The 13,821-nt window shown below is 54.4% G+C and overlaps 1 protein-coding gene across 2 annotated transcripts in view; it reads right to left on the bottom strand.

The window, feature by feature from the left end:
- Nucleotides 1-13,821, bottom strand: part of ZBTB46 (zinc finger and BTB domain containing 46) — a 61,274-nt gene that overhangs the window by 900 nt on the left and 46,553 nt on the right. Inside the window, exon 4 of one of the 2 annotated variants that reach the window (XM_032387618.1) lies at nucleotides 3,816-3,991. In XM_032387618.1, coding sequence (XP_032243509.1) covers nucleotides 3,816-3,991 — 176 coding nt within the window. Of the gene's footprint in view, nucleotides 1-3,815; nucleotides 3,992-13,821 lie in introns of those variants that run through there. The other variant, XR_004297438.1, reaches the window with a different exon arrangement.

Raw genomic sequence — 13,821 nt, 5'->3', positions numbered from 1 at the left:
GGGGGTACGGGTGGTCAGTGCGGGGGTACGGGCGGTCAGTGCAGGGGACGGGCGGTCAGTGCGGGGGGGACAGGCGGTCAGTGCGGGGGGACGGCGGTCAGTGCGGTCAGTGCGGGGGGATGGGCGGTCAGTGCGGGGGGATGGGCGGTCAGTGCGGGGGGACGGCGGTCAGTGCGGTCAGTGGGGGGTACGGGCGGTCAGTGCGGGGTACGGGCGGTCAGTGGGGAGTACGGGCGGTCAGTGCCGGGGTACGGGCGGTCAGTGCGGGGTACGGACGGTCAGTGGGGGGTACGGGCGGTCAGTGCGGGGTACGGACGGTCAGTGGGGGGTACGGGCGGTCAGTGTGGGGTACGGGCGGTCAGTGGGGGGTACGGGTGGTCAGTGCGGGGGTACGGGCGGTCAGTGCAGGGGACGGGCGGTCAGTGCGGGGGTACGAGCGGTCAGTGCAGGGGACGGGCGGTCAGGGGACAGGTGGTCAGTACGGCGAAGGGGGATGGGTTGGTCAGTGAGGGGGACAGGTGGTCAGTGGGGGGATGGGCGGTCAGTGCAGGGAAGTGGGATGGGGTGGTCAGTGAAGGGGGACAGGTGGTCAGAGAGGGGGGACAGGTGGTCAGTGGCGGGAGAGGATTGCGATTTTAATTCCTCATATTTTTCTGAATTCTCTGGTGTTCTAGAGCAATCAAGTAAATAAAAACATAACCAATGGTGTCACGGTGGAAAAGGTTTGCTGAGCTGTGTCCTTCCTCCATACGTGGAACACACCCTCACTGATGGGTCACTGTCCTGGGGGCTGCGCCCTCGGAAGGGACCCCCTTGCCCGTCCTGGGCTGAGGGCTCTCTGCCTCCCAACTCAGTGGCTCCACAGACCACCACGAACAGTCCACCTTCCCGTCACAGCCTTCCACAAACCCCAACCATGAAGACCACTGCTCAGACGTTCACTGCTGACCAGCGTCCACAGGCTGGGTCCCCACACGTTCTGATTCTAGAAACGGAGCCTCAAACGATGCGGTCCCCAGGACCCTCCTGCGTCTCTTCTGTTTGTTGTATTTTAAACCCAAGTCTTCCTCGAGCCTCCCCCAACAGAAACTGTTCTGAGAGCAGGCTTGGTGGGGCCGTGGGAGGCAGCGTCCACGGAGGCCCCTCAAGACCTGGGGCTCCCACGCAGGGAGCTGGGGACTGTGCCGGGACACCCGGGAGCGACCAAGGTGTCGCGGGGAGCCACTCAGCTGGCACCAGATGGCTGGGCACCTGTCCTAACACATGGAGGGAGGGAAGAGAGAGGGAGGATGCGGGCACCATGGCAACCCTCGGCTCCTCCTCCGGAGACCCCGCCGTCCAGAGGACTCCTGGCAACACTGCCCCAGCCCCTCTGTCTCCCCAGGGGGCACAGCACAGGCACCAGCCTCCACACAGAAGGGACACCAAGTGCCCCTACTGCCACCTGCTGTCAGCAGCCGCTCAGCTGCCTCCTGGGGGCCAGGGGCCCTCAACAAATTGAAGGGGAAGATACAGAGCCTCTTCTCAGAAAAGGGCAAACCTGCACACGTTTTAAGCACATTTTCAGGGATTTGTGATCCTCCCTGAAACCTAAGCAGGACCCCAGGATGGAAATCTGGCCCCATCCAAGGTAAACGGGCAACGACCACACCGAGCCTCAAATGGGACCAACGCTTCCTGAAGCCATAATGTGGTTTTGCTAAAGAAAAGCTGTCGTAACCCACGTACTGACAACTTTCCAGCACTTGAGTATAGCAAACAAGCCCCCATTCATCTCTGAGTAGGAACAACGTGGGCATCGGCGTACAGATCCCTCCAAGTTTCTGTGGTAACCTGAGCCTCTGCAGCTCTCGGGGTGGGCTCTGCAGAAGGGAAACGCTGGACAGAGGGGCAGCTCTGCAGTCAGTGGCGAGTCAGCCCTAGCGGTTGCCCCACACACCTGCCGTCCAGGCTGGGGCTGCCGCTTCCCCGGGCTGCTGGACCCCACGACGGGGCGGTGGACACTGCAGGCTGGGGCCATGGACCTCCCTCAGTCAGCTGGGCTGGGCTCCCCCCCACTCCTGGGGCTGTCCCCCCTCCAGCTTTGCTGCCTGACCTCTCAGGAGCCTTTCCAGATGTCCTCACCCCAAAATAAGTGCCCTCCACTGGGCTGGAAAGATAAAACAACAGGCTAGTAAGGTTGCCCCATCCAGAGAGCCAACTGTTGGATCCAAGCCGAGTAAATCTGGATGCGACCCCAAAGTGAGCCAGAGCCCCCCACTCACCCCAGATGGACACACACACAGGCAAAGACCCTGCTCGTCCACACGGCTCACCTTGCCAGCAGCCAGGCCTGAGGGTATCACCCTGCCCTCCCGCAGCCGCCTGCCACCCTTGTGCAAGGGCAGCCCTGGGCCACCCTCACCACTGCCGACACAGCCCCCCCCCACCTCCTGGGGGCTCTGCTCCTGACAGCAGCTCAGCACGCTGTAGGCTCAGCCAAGTCTGTGCACCCCGCAGGCGACCCCCGACACCTCTGAGATTCCCAAACTCATGACATGACCCCAGTGCCCTCTCCCGGCCCCCATGGCACAGGCTGAGGGCTCTGGGCATCTGCCAGCCCAGGGCTGCCTCCACTTCCTCAGCCCCGCAAGCTCCAGCTGCCCTCACCCTCAGTCCTGAACCCCACCCTGAGTGTGTGTCTCAAGAAGACAACACCATGTATAGCCTTGGGGTCCGGCCCTGGCCCCCACGGTTTATCTCACCTGCCAAAGTGTCCCTTGCCCTGTTTTTTTTGGCAAATCTGCCTATTTCAAGGATGACCTTTTCCTATCACTTCCTGGCCAAGCAAATCTATCCATTCAGCACCTGCCAACCGGCAACTCCAGCTCGGTGCCCACCACAGACAGGTAAGCCAACGCCTTACAAGGCCACGGGGGGGCGGGGGGGGGAGGGGGTCCCACCATGCCTTGGAGCCGGGGCACCAAGGAAGTGACCTCATGGTGGGACACCAGGGGCCAAGAGCAGGGGTCCTGGCAGGGGAGGAAGCGCTTGCCAAGGCCAGGCCGAGGTCTGGGACTGGGGGTGATACAGCCCACCTGCTTTCTGCACCCAGTCTCAGGGGGTGGAGCTTATCGGGGGGTGGGGTCAACATCGCTCTACCTACTCACTTGGCCTTTCCAAGGCAGAGCGGAACCCACTTTAGGGCTTCCCATGGCCTTCTGGGCACCCCACATCATCATCCCACCTTCCTGGATCCCTCAGCCCAGCACTGAATGGGCCCAGCCGACCCCGTGATGACCCCATGCTGACTACCCTCCACTGACCCCCCATGCTATCCCCATGCTGACCCTGTGATGACCCACACTGACCTTGTGATGACCCACGCTGATCCCATGCCGACCCCATGCCGATCCCATGATGACCTCATGCTGACTACCCTCCACTGACCCCCCCATGTCAACCCCATGCTGACCCTGTGCTGATCCACGCTGACCCCATGCCCACTGACCCTGTGATGACCCACACTGACCCCACGATGACCCTATGATGGCCCACGCTGACCCCATGCCCACCCCACACTGACCCTGTGATGACCCACGCTGACCCCACGCTGACCCTGTGATGGTCCACGCTGACCCCATGCCGACCCCATGATGACCCTGTGACGGCCCACGCTGACCCCATGCCGACCCCATGCTGACCCCACGCTGACCCTGTGACGGCCCACGCTGACCCCATGCCCACCCCATGCTGACCCCACTCTGACCCCATGCTGACCCCACGCTGACCCCATGCTGAGCCATGGCTGCACTCACAACCCTGCCCCCACTCACCAGCGTGTGCCGCTTCATGTGCTCCCGCCGCGTGAACTTCTTGCCGCAGATCTCGCAGGGGTAGGGCCGCTCCCCCGTGTGGGAGCGCATGTGCCGCTTGAGGATGCACTGGTGCATGGCCGAGAAGCTGCAGTAGGGGCACTTGAACTTCTTCCTGATCACCGTGAACTCGTTGACTGAAAGACAGCAGACCCGCAAGTCAGCGTGCAGCCCGCCCGCCCCAACAAGCCCTGCTCTTGTTTAGACGGCCCCCGCCGAGGGCCCGCACGCCCAGGCCGGAGAGCCCGCGCTCCGCCAAAGGTCCGAGGTCACTACTTCCAGCACGTCCCGGACACAGCCACTATCTTACACATCAGCCTCCGAGACACCGTGAGGTCCTCATACACAATCATAACAGAGAACAAAGCTGTAAAGACAAGTGAAGCCGGAGCTCGGTTCCCAGCCCACAGCTCTGCTCACGGCCACAGGCCATTGGTGCCCGGGAGTCGCAGGGCAGAGCCGCCCCCTCCAAACACCTGCAGGCCGGTGGTTTTGCAGTTTTAACGCCCAGAGGAAAGGTCTGCCTAAGCAGCTAGTGGACACAGCCAAGTGAGAGGCTTGGGTCAGCCCCAAACGTGCAACAGATCGCTGAGTGGCCTCTGCCTCGGGGTGTGGCTCATCCGGCCCGTTTTTCTGCCCACATTTCTGAGAGCGATGCCACGGGCCCCTGTGGGGTCATCCGTGTGGCCAGCTCGAGCTCACGGCGGGGGGCTGCGTTCCACACCCGAAGGCGGCCACACCCTCAGAGGCATCTCGCTCCCCATGCTGGATGCTCTCCTGGTGGTAGTCAAGGGGGTTGGGATCCCATGCGTCAGCCCCACTGTGCAGCGCTCCACTGGGCACTGGGCAGCTTATCCCGAGTGGTGCCCTTGCGACGGGCACCCACAGACACCACAGTCATCCCCTCTGAAACATGCAGAGCATCCACCCAGTAACCCCATTAACCTAAACGCCTGAAAGCAGTCATCCCAGACTTCACCGGGATTGCTGGGAGCATCCAGATCCTGGGATCTCACTTCCCTCTGTGCAAGGAGCTTGGTGGTGGACACCTGTCTGAATGCAGTTTCCCAGGGCCCTCACACCACCCTACAACCTGGACGGCACCTGGACGGCTGCACATGGCACCAGCACCCTGAAGACAGACCAAGGGTCCCCACAGTCAAGAACACTGGCCAAGGCCAAAGGCAGGATGCTGGAATGAACCCCAGGAGGGGTGTGGACACCATCAGCCAGGCGGTCTTCCGCTGGGTCCTCAGACTCCTACCAAATGGTCAAGTGTGGCAGGCCCTGGCCACAGTCACCGCTGCCCCTGGAGGTGCCCAGAAGGAGGCAGATAAGAAAACAAATACCCCAGAGTGACACAGCCCAAGACAGCGGGACCCAGGAAAGCTGAGGCAACTCTTGCTGGAGGGAAGCAGCCAGTCTGCTGGAAGGATGACCACCTCTGTCCCCACAGCCCTGGGCCGCCCACCATGCCACCCAGAAGCAGGGACCCTCACTGCCATCTCCATGGGCCGGGCCCATGGCCCCCTACTCCATTCTGCTGGTCACACCCCAGCCACGGGCATGTCACCATGGAAACGACACCAACGGGGGCTGCAGAGCAGCCGAGCTGGTCCTCACCCCTGCACCTCTGCTCCTAAGACACTGGTCCTCACCCCTGCGCCTCTGCTCCTAACACACTGGTCCTCACCCCTGCACCTCTGCTCTTAACACACTGGTCCTCACCCCTGCAGCTCTGCTCCTAACACACTGGTCCTCACCCCTGCAGCTCTGCTCCTAACACACTGGTCCTCACCCCTGCAGCTCTGCTCCTAACACATGCCTGCTTAAATGTGGGGAAACACTAAGTGTTGCTCCATCTGCTCTACGCCCAGCATGGGGCTCGAACTCACAACCCCGACATCAAGAGTCGCATGCTCCACTGACTGAGCCAGCCAGGTGCCCCTAAGCAGTCTCTGCTTTTTTTTTTTTTTTTTTAGTGTTTCTCCCAAGAACCCTTAAAGGGCATCTCAATATTCAAGCAACCCGGATTTCTTTATTTTCCAGCGAGACCATCCACACGCTGTGCTGCGAGCCCATCCTCCCACCGTGTGCCCGAGAGCTCTGGGCCCTGGGGTGAGAGTTGGTCCACACGGGGACACACTCCCAGGACGACCTCTATGCACCCTCATGCCAACACGGCCCCAGCACTAGGCTGTGTGGACTTTATCACAGCTCACAACCGATGACCCTGCCTGGAGCCTGGCCGCCCGCTGGCCTCATGGTTTTCACGCGCGTAAAAGGGACGCCCTGTCCCCACCATGCCTCTCTCAGAAATCTCAGTCCTGTCCAAAGAAGCAAAGCATTTGCTTACAATTAGAAGCTTTTCACATGTGTTTGCTTGCTCGAGGGCATGCGTGCGCACGTGTGCGTGTGCGTGGCAGGAGCTGGGGGCGGGAGGGAACGTGCAGCCGTGGGGAAGACGGTAAAACCAGAAGATTGTAGACAACACAGAAGGCACGTGACAGCAGGAGGAGCCGTGGAAAACCCTCCGCATGCCACCCCACAAAGATCACCTCAGTTAACAGCTTGACATCTGTCCTTGGAGTCTCTTTTCTACGCACAAACCTGTTTTAAATTACAGACTGGAATTACGATGTACAGTTACCTAGGACACGGTCCACTAACACTGGTGGCCGCCTGTCCACGCCACTTCAGCGTAGCCTGCACGCGTTTGAGGGGCCTGACTGACCAAGTGGAGACCCTACTGTTGAAGGTCCAAGCCGTTTCCGTTGCTTGGCCCCCATGAACAATGAGTCAGTGAGGTCCCTACTAAAGGGCCCACACGCCTCCGATCACCTCCTGAACACACACTCTGAGAAGGGGCTTAGGCCACGCTGTCCCCCACGCAGCTGTCCCGTCTGCTGGCCCTTGGCCGAGGTGCAGGGAGGACCCCTGAAGCCATGCTGGGTGTGACGGATGGCGGTCCCCGCTGTTGCCATATGCACTCTGCAAGCCTGGCCCCCAGGCTGGGGAAGAGAGCTGCAGGAGAGTTTCTGGGGTGTACATGCAGCCAGAGGGGAGCCGCCCTTCCTAAGGAAGGGCCTCGAGCCGGGGACTGCCGGATGTAGCTCAGGCTGCGGTCCCCGGGGCAGGGGCTCCAGCACCCCCACGGCAGGACTGGAGAGAGGGAAGGCCGCGCACCCCGGCACACCTGATGTAGCCGAGCCACTCCGAAAACCAGGCCTGGTGGGACCCGCCTCATCAGCTGTCCACAGTCACTCCACACGGGCGGCTCTCCGAGGCAGTGATCCCACTTTTTATCACCAAATAAAGCAAATGCACCACCCACTCTGGGATGGAGAGGGAGAAGAGGAAATGAACTGTTACGTTATTTTATTTAAGACAACCTTTTTTTGAGAATGTGTTTATTCATGGCTTCTATTCTGCTTCTATAAACATGAAAGTTAAAATGCTGAATTATGTATTCTAGTCTTCTGTATTTAACAACTCAGACTTACACGTGGAAAAAAAAATTGATCTCTGTGCAGAAGTGCTGCATTTTTTTCCCTAGAAAAACAACCTAGAACGCACAGGCATGAGTGTGACTCGTCATTAGGGACCCTCCCCGAACCTGGGCATGCTGACCGGGAACAGAGCTGCAGACACTTACAACGCACGCTTTCTGGAGTCACCCTGTGATGATGATGTTGGTGTTTTCTTGTTATGTCAGATTTCTGCCTCTGCCGGAACACCATGAACGGGACAGCCAAAGGCAACAAAAATCTACCCTGTCACAGCTGGGAAGCCAGAGTCTGAGGGGCCGCGCTCCTCTGGAGGCTCCAGGGGGGGTCCTTCCTGCTCCTTCCAGCTCCTGGGGGTCCGGGTGTCCTGGGCTTGTGGCCACGTCTTCCCGTTTCTGCCTCCTTTGTGAGGCTTCTGTCTGTGTCTCTCCTCTTCTGTCTCTTAAAAGGGCACTTGTCACTGTATTTAGGTCCAACTTGGATATTCCAAGACGATCTAATTTAGTTATATCTGCAAAGACCCTTTTTTCCACAGTGGGTCACATTCACAGGTTCCGGGGATTAGGATGCAGACCCAGCTCCAGCGTAGGGGGCACCATTCCACGCCCTCACTGAATGAACAGCACCGTGAGCACTGAGGGGAATTTTCATTGGCTGTTATGAGTGAAACAACTTCTTCTTGGAAAGAACCTAACACTTCTAGAACCTGTGATTTACAGTCTGTGTATCTCAGAAAAACTTTCCACATCATACGGATTCCTTCTCATAAACACTTATAAAGCCTTAGAAGGTTAACGGTGAAAGAGGCATTGAAATAATGAAAAAGCACGAATATCACTCAACTGAAACAGATGCTCTTTGCCGATCTGTCCGAAACCCTGAACCCCCTGCCTGGGATCAAGCACTCCAGCACAAAGAGTAAGCCTGTCATCAAGAAGCAGGGTTTCAGAAGCTGGGACCAGATTGTGCAGAATAAGAAGCTCAGTAACATTTGGCTATAATGTTGCAGAAATGTATCTACAGAAATACTGCTCAGCAGCCGCCACCCGCCTTCCCCTCAGAGCACCGCAAGAGATTCAGACCTGTGGTAAAGATCCACTACGTAAGCGAACATTCCAGAACTATTTCATGATAGTGCCAAAGCCTCCAAGGAACTGCTAGTGATGCAAACGGGATTTGCAGGCTGCAGACAGGTGCATAGGGGCGGTTCCTCCAGAAGGGCACACAAGTCTTTTTTTTTTTTTTTTAAGATTTTATTTATTTATTTGACAGAGAGAGACACATCAAGAGAGGGAACACAAGCGGGGGAGTGGGAGAGGGAGAGGTAGACTTCCCGCGGAGCAGGAAGCCTGATGTGGGGCTCAATCCCAGGACCCCGGGATCATGACCTGAGCCGAAGGCAGATGCTTAACGACTGAGCCACCCAGGTGTCCCGGCATACAAGTCTTTACTCATATAACCATCCAGATTCTTATTCATCCTCTGTAATTTCCAAAAGACTGCACTTCAAGTGCATTTCAGAAATGGATCCAAACATGAACCCCACTTTGTTTTTCCATTTATAAGTTTATTAGGCTGTCAATTACTTTGTGTTAGAATATAGTGAAGCTCTGATGTGTCCAAACTATTTTTTTTCTTTTTTTTTTAAGATAGATTTATTTATTTATTTGACAGAGAGAAAGGGATAGTGAGAACAGGAGCATAAGCAGGGGGAGTGGGAGAGGGAGAAGCAGGCTTCCCGCGGAGCAGGGAGCCTGACGCGGGGCTCGATCCCAGGACCCTGGGATCATGACCTGAGCCGAAGACAGACGCTTATCGACTGAGCCACCCAGGCGCCCCTGATGTGTTCTAACCTTACAGAAGCGCATACAGCTGACTTAAGCATACGGCTCAGTGAATGTTTACCTCCCTACGTACATCAGGACAGTGCACACCCACAGCACCCGAAGGCACTCCCGGTCCCCTCCTAGTCCATATCCCCCCACAGGCAATGACTGCTCTGCCCTCCATCACCACACATTTGCTTTAAGACTTCATATTTGTGGGATCATACGCTCAAGTTGGCTTTATTCACTCAACATAGTCTGCGAAGGTCACGATGTGGCCGCCTGGAGCAGTGGCTTGTTCTTGTTTGTTGCTGTGTAGTATCCCATGGTACGACCACCCCCTGCCGCCATGCGCCGAGGGGCATCCGTCCCAAAGGACCGTGGTGCTCAGATGGCTCTCAGACATGTCTTCTGCTGAACAGGGCTCTCATTTCTGTGGGGCGTACACATAAGAGAGGACTGTCTGGGCCACAGGGTACTTGTACGTTCCATTTTGGTAGATATGGCCAAGCAGTGTTTCACGTGGCCGCATCAATTTATGTCCCCTCCAGCCGTGCGTGAGCATCCCAGCTGCTGTGTCTTCGCAGAGACCTGGCGTGGTCAGTCTGTGGGTCTCTGCACTCCCACCCTTCTGCAAAGGTGCTGCACTGCGAGGCTGTCTGCATTTCCCATCCACTGAAGACACTGAGCCCACTGGTAAAGTGCTTGCTCGAGTCTCTTCCTTGATTTACTAAGTTGCCTCTTTCTTAGATTTTTAAAGTTTTATGTATTCTGAATATGAATCTTTTGTCAGATATATTTATTGCAAACATTTTCTCCAGCCTGTGACTGGCCCTTTTACTCTCTTAAAAAGGTATCTTTAGTGGAGAAATTAATAATTCTAATGATGTCCATTTTATCAAGTGCTCTTTATGAGCTGCTTAAGAAACTACCACCATGATCATGAAGCTATTGTCCTAGGTCTTCTATAAAACCGTTTACTTTTTATAACTAGGCTTATGATCCATCCCAAATTAATTTTTATGCTTGGTGTGAGTTAGAAGTCAAGATTCATTTTTCTCCTCGAATCCAACTTGCTCAGAACCACATACTGAAAAGACTGTCCAGCCCTGGTCAACGGCAGAGGCGCCTCCACCCACGGCAGGGTCACATGCACAGTCTGTGCACACTCTAGCCTGTGGTCGGCTCGCCTGTTGATTCCTGCAACTCCATCGTCCATGGGTCGGAGCCTCTTCCACCGTCCTCTTCACCAGGACAGCCACGCTTCCCCCCTATATCCCGAGCTTGCACGTCTGGGGGCCCTGGGATAGCCCCTTGCAGGGTTGGCCAATTCCAAGAGATAATAAATAACTTTCCTCCAACTGTGCCTCTCACATGCAAGCCAACTATCAAGTTGCCTTACTCACCCCAGCACCAGACAACCAGGGGTGGTCTCCGCACCTTGGAGCCGCTAAAGTCGCCCACATCGGCCACCCTAAGCCTGCTGGCTCTGGACCACCCGTGGTCCCTTTGGTCCCAAGCAGCCATAATCAGGACTCCTGTGCATGCTTTCCCGGGCGGAGCCGAGCACCCAAGGCCCTATGTGGTGTGCCACGCCCCCTTACAGCTCCCCTGTCTGGCAGTGTTTTAAGGAATTTGCCCATTTCCCCCAACTTGTCAAATGTGTTGGCATAAATTGTTCACAATATTTTCTTATTGTTCTAATATCTACAGGATCTTAGCGGTGATCTCTTTTTCATACCTTTTACTTATAATTAGCACTGTTTTCTGTTCGTATTGATCACATCTGATAGGAACTCATGAGTTTTATTAATCTGTTCGGCTTGCTTCACTGTTCTACCGATGATGTCTGCTTTCCACTTCACGGACATCTCTTTTGTGCACCCCTCCTGCTTGCTTTGGGTTTAATTTGCTGTCCTTTTTCTCATTTCTTGACCCAAAATTAGACGAAGTGCTACTGCAGGCAGAGGCCCCTTTGCCACTGTTTCACCTGCATCCTGCGGGTCTTGATGGGCTTCTCTTGTCACATCACTCAGTGGAAAATATTTTACCATTTCCATTTTGACTTATTCTTTGACTCAAGCATTATTTAAAAGCATGTTGTTTGATTTCCAAACATTTGGGGGGATAGTCCAGTATCTTTTTGCTATTGATTTTTTAAAAATTAGAATTTCACCAGGCTCAGAGAAGACGCTGATTCCAGCGAGATCTGTGTTACAGCTACAAGATCTGCCCATTGTAAATGTTTCAAAGGCACTCCGAATACTCTGCACGGCTTCTGTGTAAATTTCAAATTATTTAATCCTTGTTACAGGTCAGCACCTCTCAACACAGATGGGAAACGTCTAAACAAAGTAGCAAGTTGAATCCACTGCTCTAGGAAAAGAATGATACCTTGTGACCAAATGGGTTTATTACAGGAATTCAGGGTTCATTTAACATCTGGATACTGCTCAGATCTTCTCTATCCTCACTGATAATTTGTCTGCTGTCCCATCAGTTACCGAGTTAATGTGTCGAAAATCCCCCACTGTGACGTGGACCCGTCTTTCTCCTTTGACTGTGGTCAACTTTTATGTCATATATTTTATTTTATTTTATTTTTTTTTAAGATTTTATTTATTTATTTGAGAGAGAGAATGAGAGACAGAGAGTACGAGAGGGACGAGGGTCAGAGGGAGAAGCAGACCCCCTGCTGAGCAGGGAGCCCGACGCGGGACTCGATCCCGGGACTCCAGGATCATGACCTGAGCCGAAGGCAGTCGCTTAACCAACTGAGCCACCCAGGCGCCCTATGTCATATATTTTAAAATTAAGCACGCACATTTAGGCCTGTTACATTTCCTACAGAACTGACTCCATCATTATGTGAGGTCCCTTGAATAATAATTCTTCAGTTTACTTTGATATTAAGATTAAAGACTTTCTTTACGGGTTTCCTTGGTTTATCTTTTTCTTTTAAGATTTTTTATTTATTCATTTGAGAGAGAGAGAGCACGCGTGTGAGTGAGTACACAAGCAGGGGCAGGGGGAGACGGGGAAGCAGACTCCCCGCTGAGCAGGGAGCCTGACACGGGACTAGATCCCAGGACCCTGGGATCATGACCTGAGCCAAAGGCAGAGGCTTAACTGACTGAGACACCCAGGCGCCCCTCCTTGGTTTATCTTATTTATCTTTTTGCTTTAACGCTTTCTGTGTTCTTATCTACGAATGACGTCACCCACAAACAGTGAACATTTTTCAGAGCAGATTTTTTTCATCTTTTTTTGGAGTGTTTAGTTCATGTATAATAATGGAAACAGCCAGATGAAATCTACCATCTTAATATTTGGTTTTTGTCCTTTATTCCTCCCTGCTTGCCTTATTTCAAATGAATCAAGTAGTATTCCGTTTTTTTCTCTTCGTAAGCCTTTGACCTGTACTTTACTATTTTTGCCGTTATTCAGGTGACTTCACGAAGAATGCCAGAAGCCTTCAACAGTCAAGCTCATCTGTCCCAGACCCTTTGTGTTGTTAGCATCTTGTGTTATGCTCTGATTTCTGTTAAAAACTCCATACGAAACTATAAATGTTGTTTTCAACGATCGAGATGCTTTCCTGTCACGCACACGGCCACTCCTGCTGTCGCCCGAGGGCTGGCTTCTGCACGTTCTCAGTCTGTGTGTGGACGACAGCGTCTCAGCCCCTCCGTGAAGAGCACCGTGGCAGGCGTGCAGGCGGCGGCCTCCCCGGCCCTCTGCTGAAGACTCTGTCATCAGTCTGGCTCCCCAAGAAGCAGTGTCTTCCTTCACTGGCTGCTTTTAAGACTTTTCTTTTTGTCGTTGGTTTCCAGTAGTTTGACAATCATGTGCCCAGATACTGTTTTCTGTTTGGTATTCATTCTGCTCTGGGGTTCCGGAGCTTCTTGAATCTATAGGTTGGTGTCTCTCACCAGCTTCTGGAAACTGAACTGCTGTCTCCTTTGGGTGCTGATCCTGCCCCATTTCTGCCTCTCTCCTCTGGAAATCCAATTACACACGCATTACACACTTTTACCCTGTTTCGTGTGTCTCTTTGCTTTTTTCCCGTTCTTTTGTTTTTTTTTTTTAAGATTTTTATTTGACAGAGAGAGAGAGAGAGAGCGTGAGCACAAGTAAGCAGAGCGACAGGCAGAGGGAGAGAGAGAAGCAGGCTCCCCGCGGAGCAGGGAGCTGATGCGGGACTCGATCTCAGCGGGATCATGACCTGAGCCGAAGGCAGATGCTTCACCGACTGAGCCACCCAGGCGCCCCTCTTTTGCTTTTTCCCTACAAGCTTCAGCATGGACATTTTCTATGCTTCCAGTTCATGAACATCTGGATACTGGATACATAGGTCGTACCCAGACTGCTGTTCGGCTATGCAATGAATTCTTAATTTCAGACATCATATTTTCATTTCCAGAATGTTCCTTGAACGTGTCAATACTGGGTATCTTCCCGTCTGCTTTTGCGGCTGGGACTTGGTCACGGGGCTCTGTCTTCGTGGGACGTGGAGCGTGGCAAGGACATTGGTGGTACCGTGCAGGCTGTGCCTCTTGCGAAGACAGGCTTCTGCTTCCTTGTTGCTGTTACTTCTGCTGAGCAGACAGATTGGGCAGGATGACCTTCCCCTGC

This window comes from Phoca vitulina, unplaced genomic scaffold, assembly GCF_004348235.1.
Source record: "Phoca vitulina isolate PV1807 unplaced genomic scaffold, GSC_HSeal_1.0 scaffold50, whole genome shotgun sequence".
Taxonomy (NCBI): domain Eukaryota; kingdom Metazoa; phylum Chordata; class Mammalia; order Carnivora; family Phocidae; genus Phoca; species Phoca vitulina.
The sequence above is the reverse complement of the archived record's forward strand: the minus strand, read 5'-3'. Positions and strand labels throughout refer to the sequence as shown.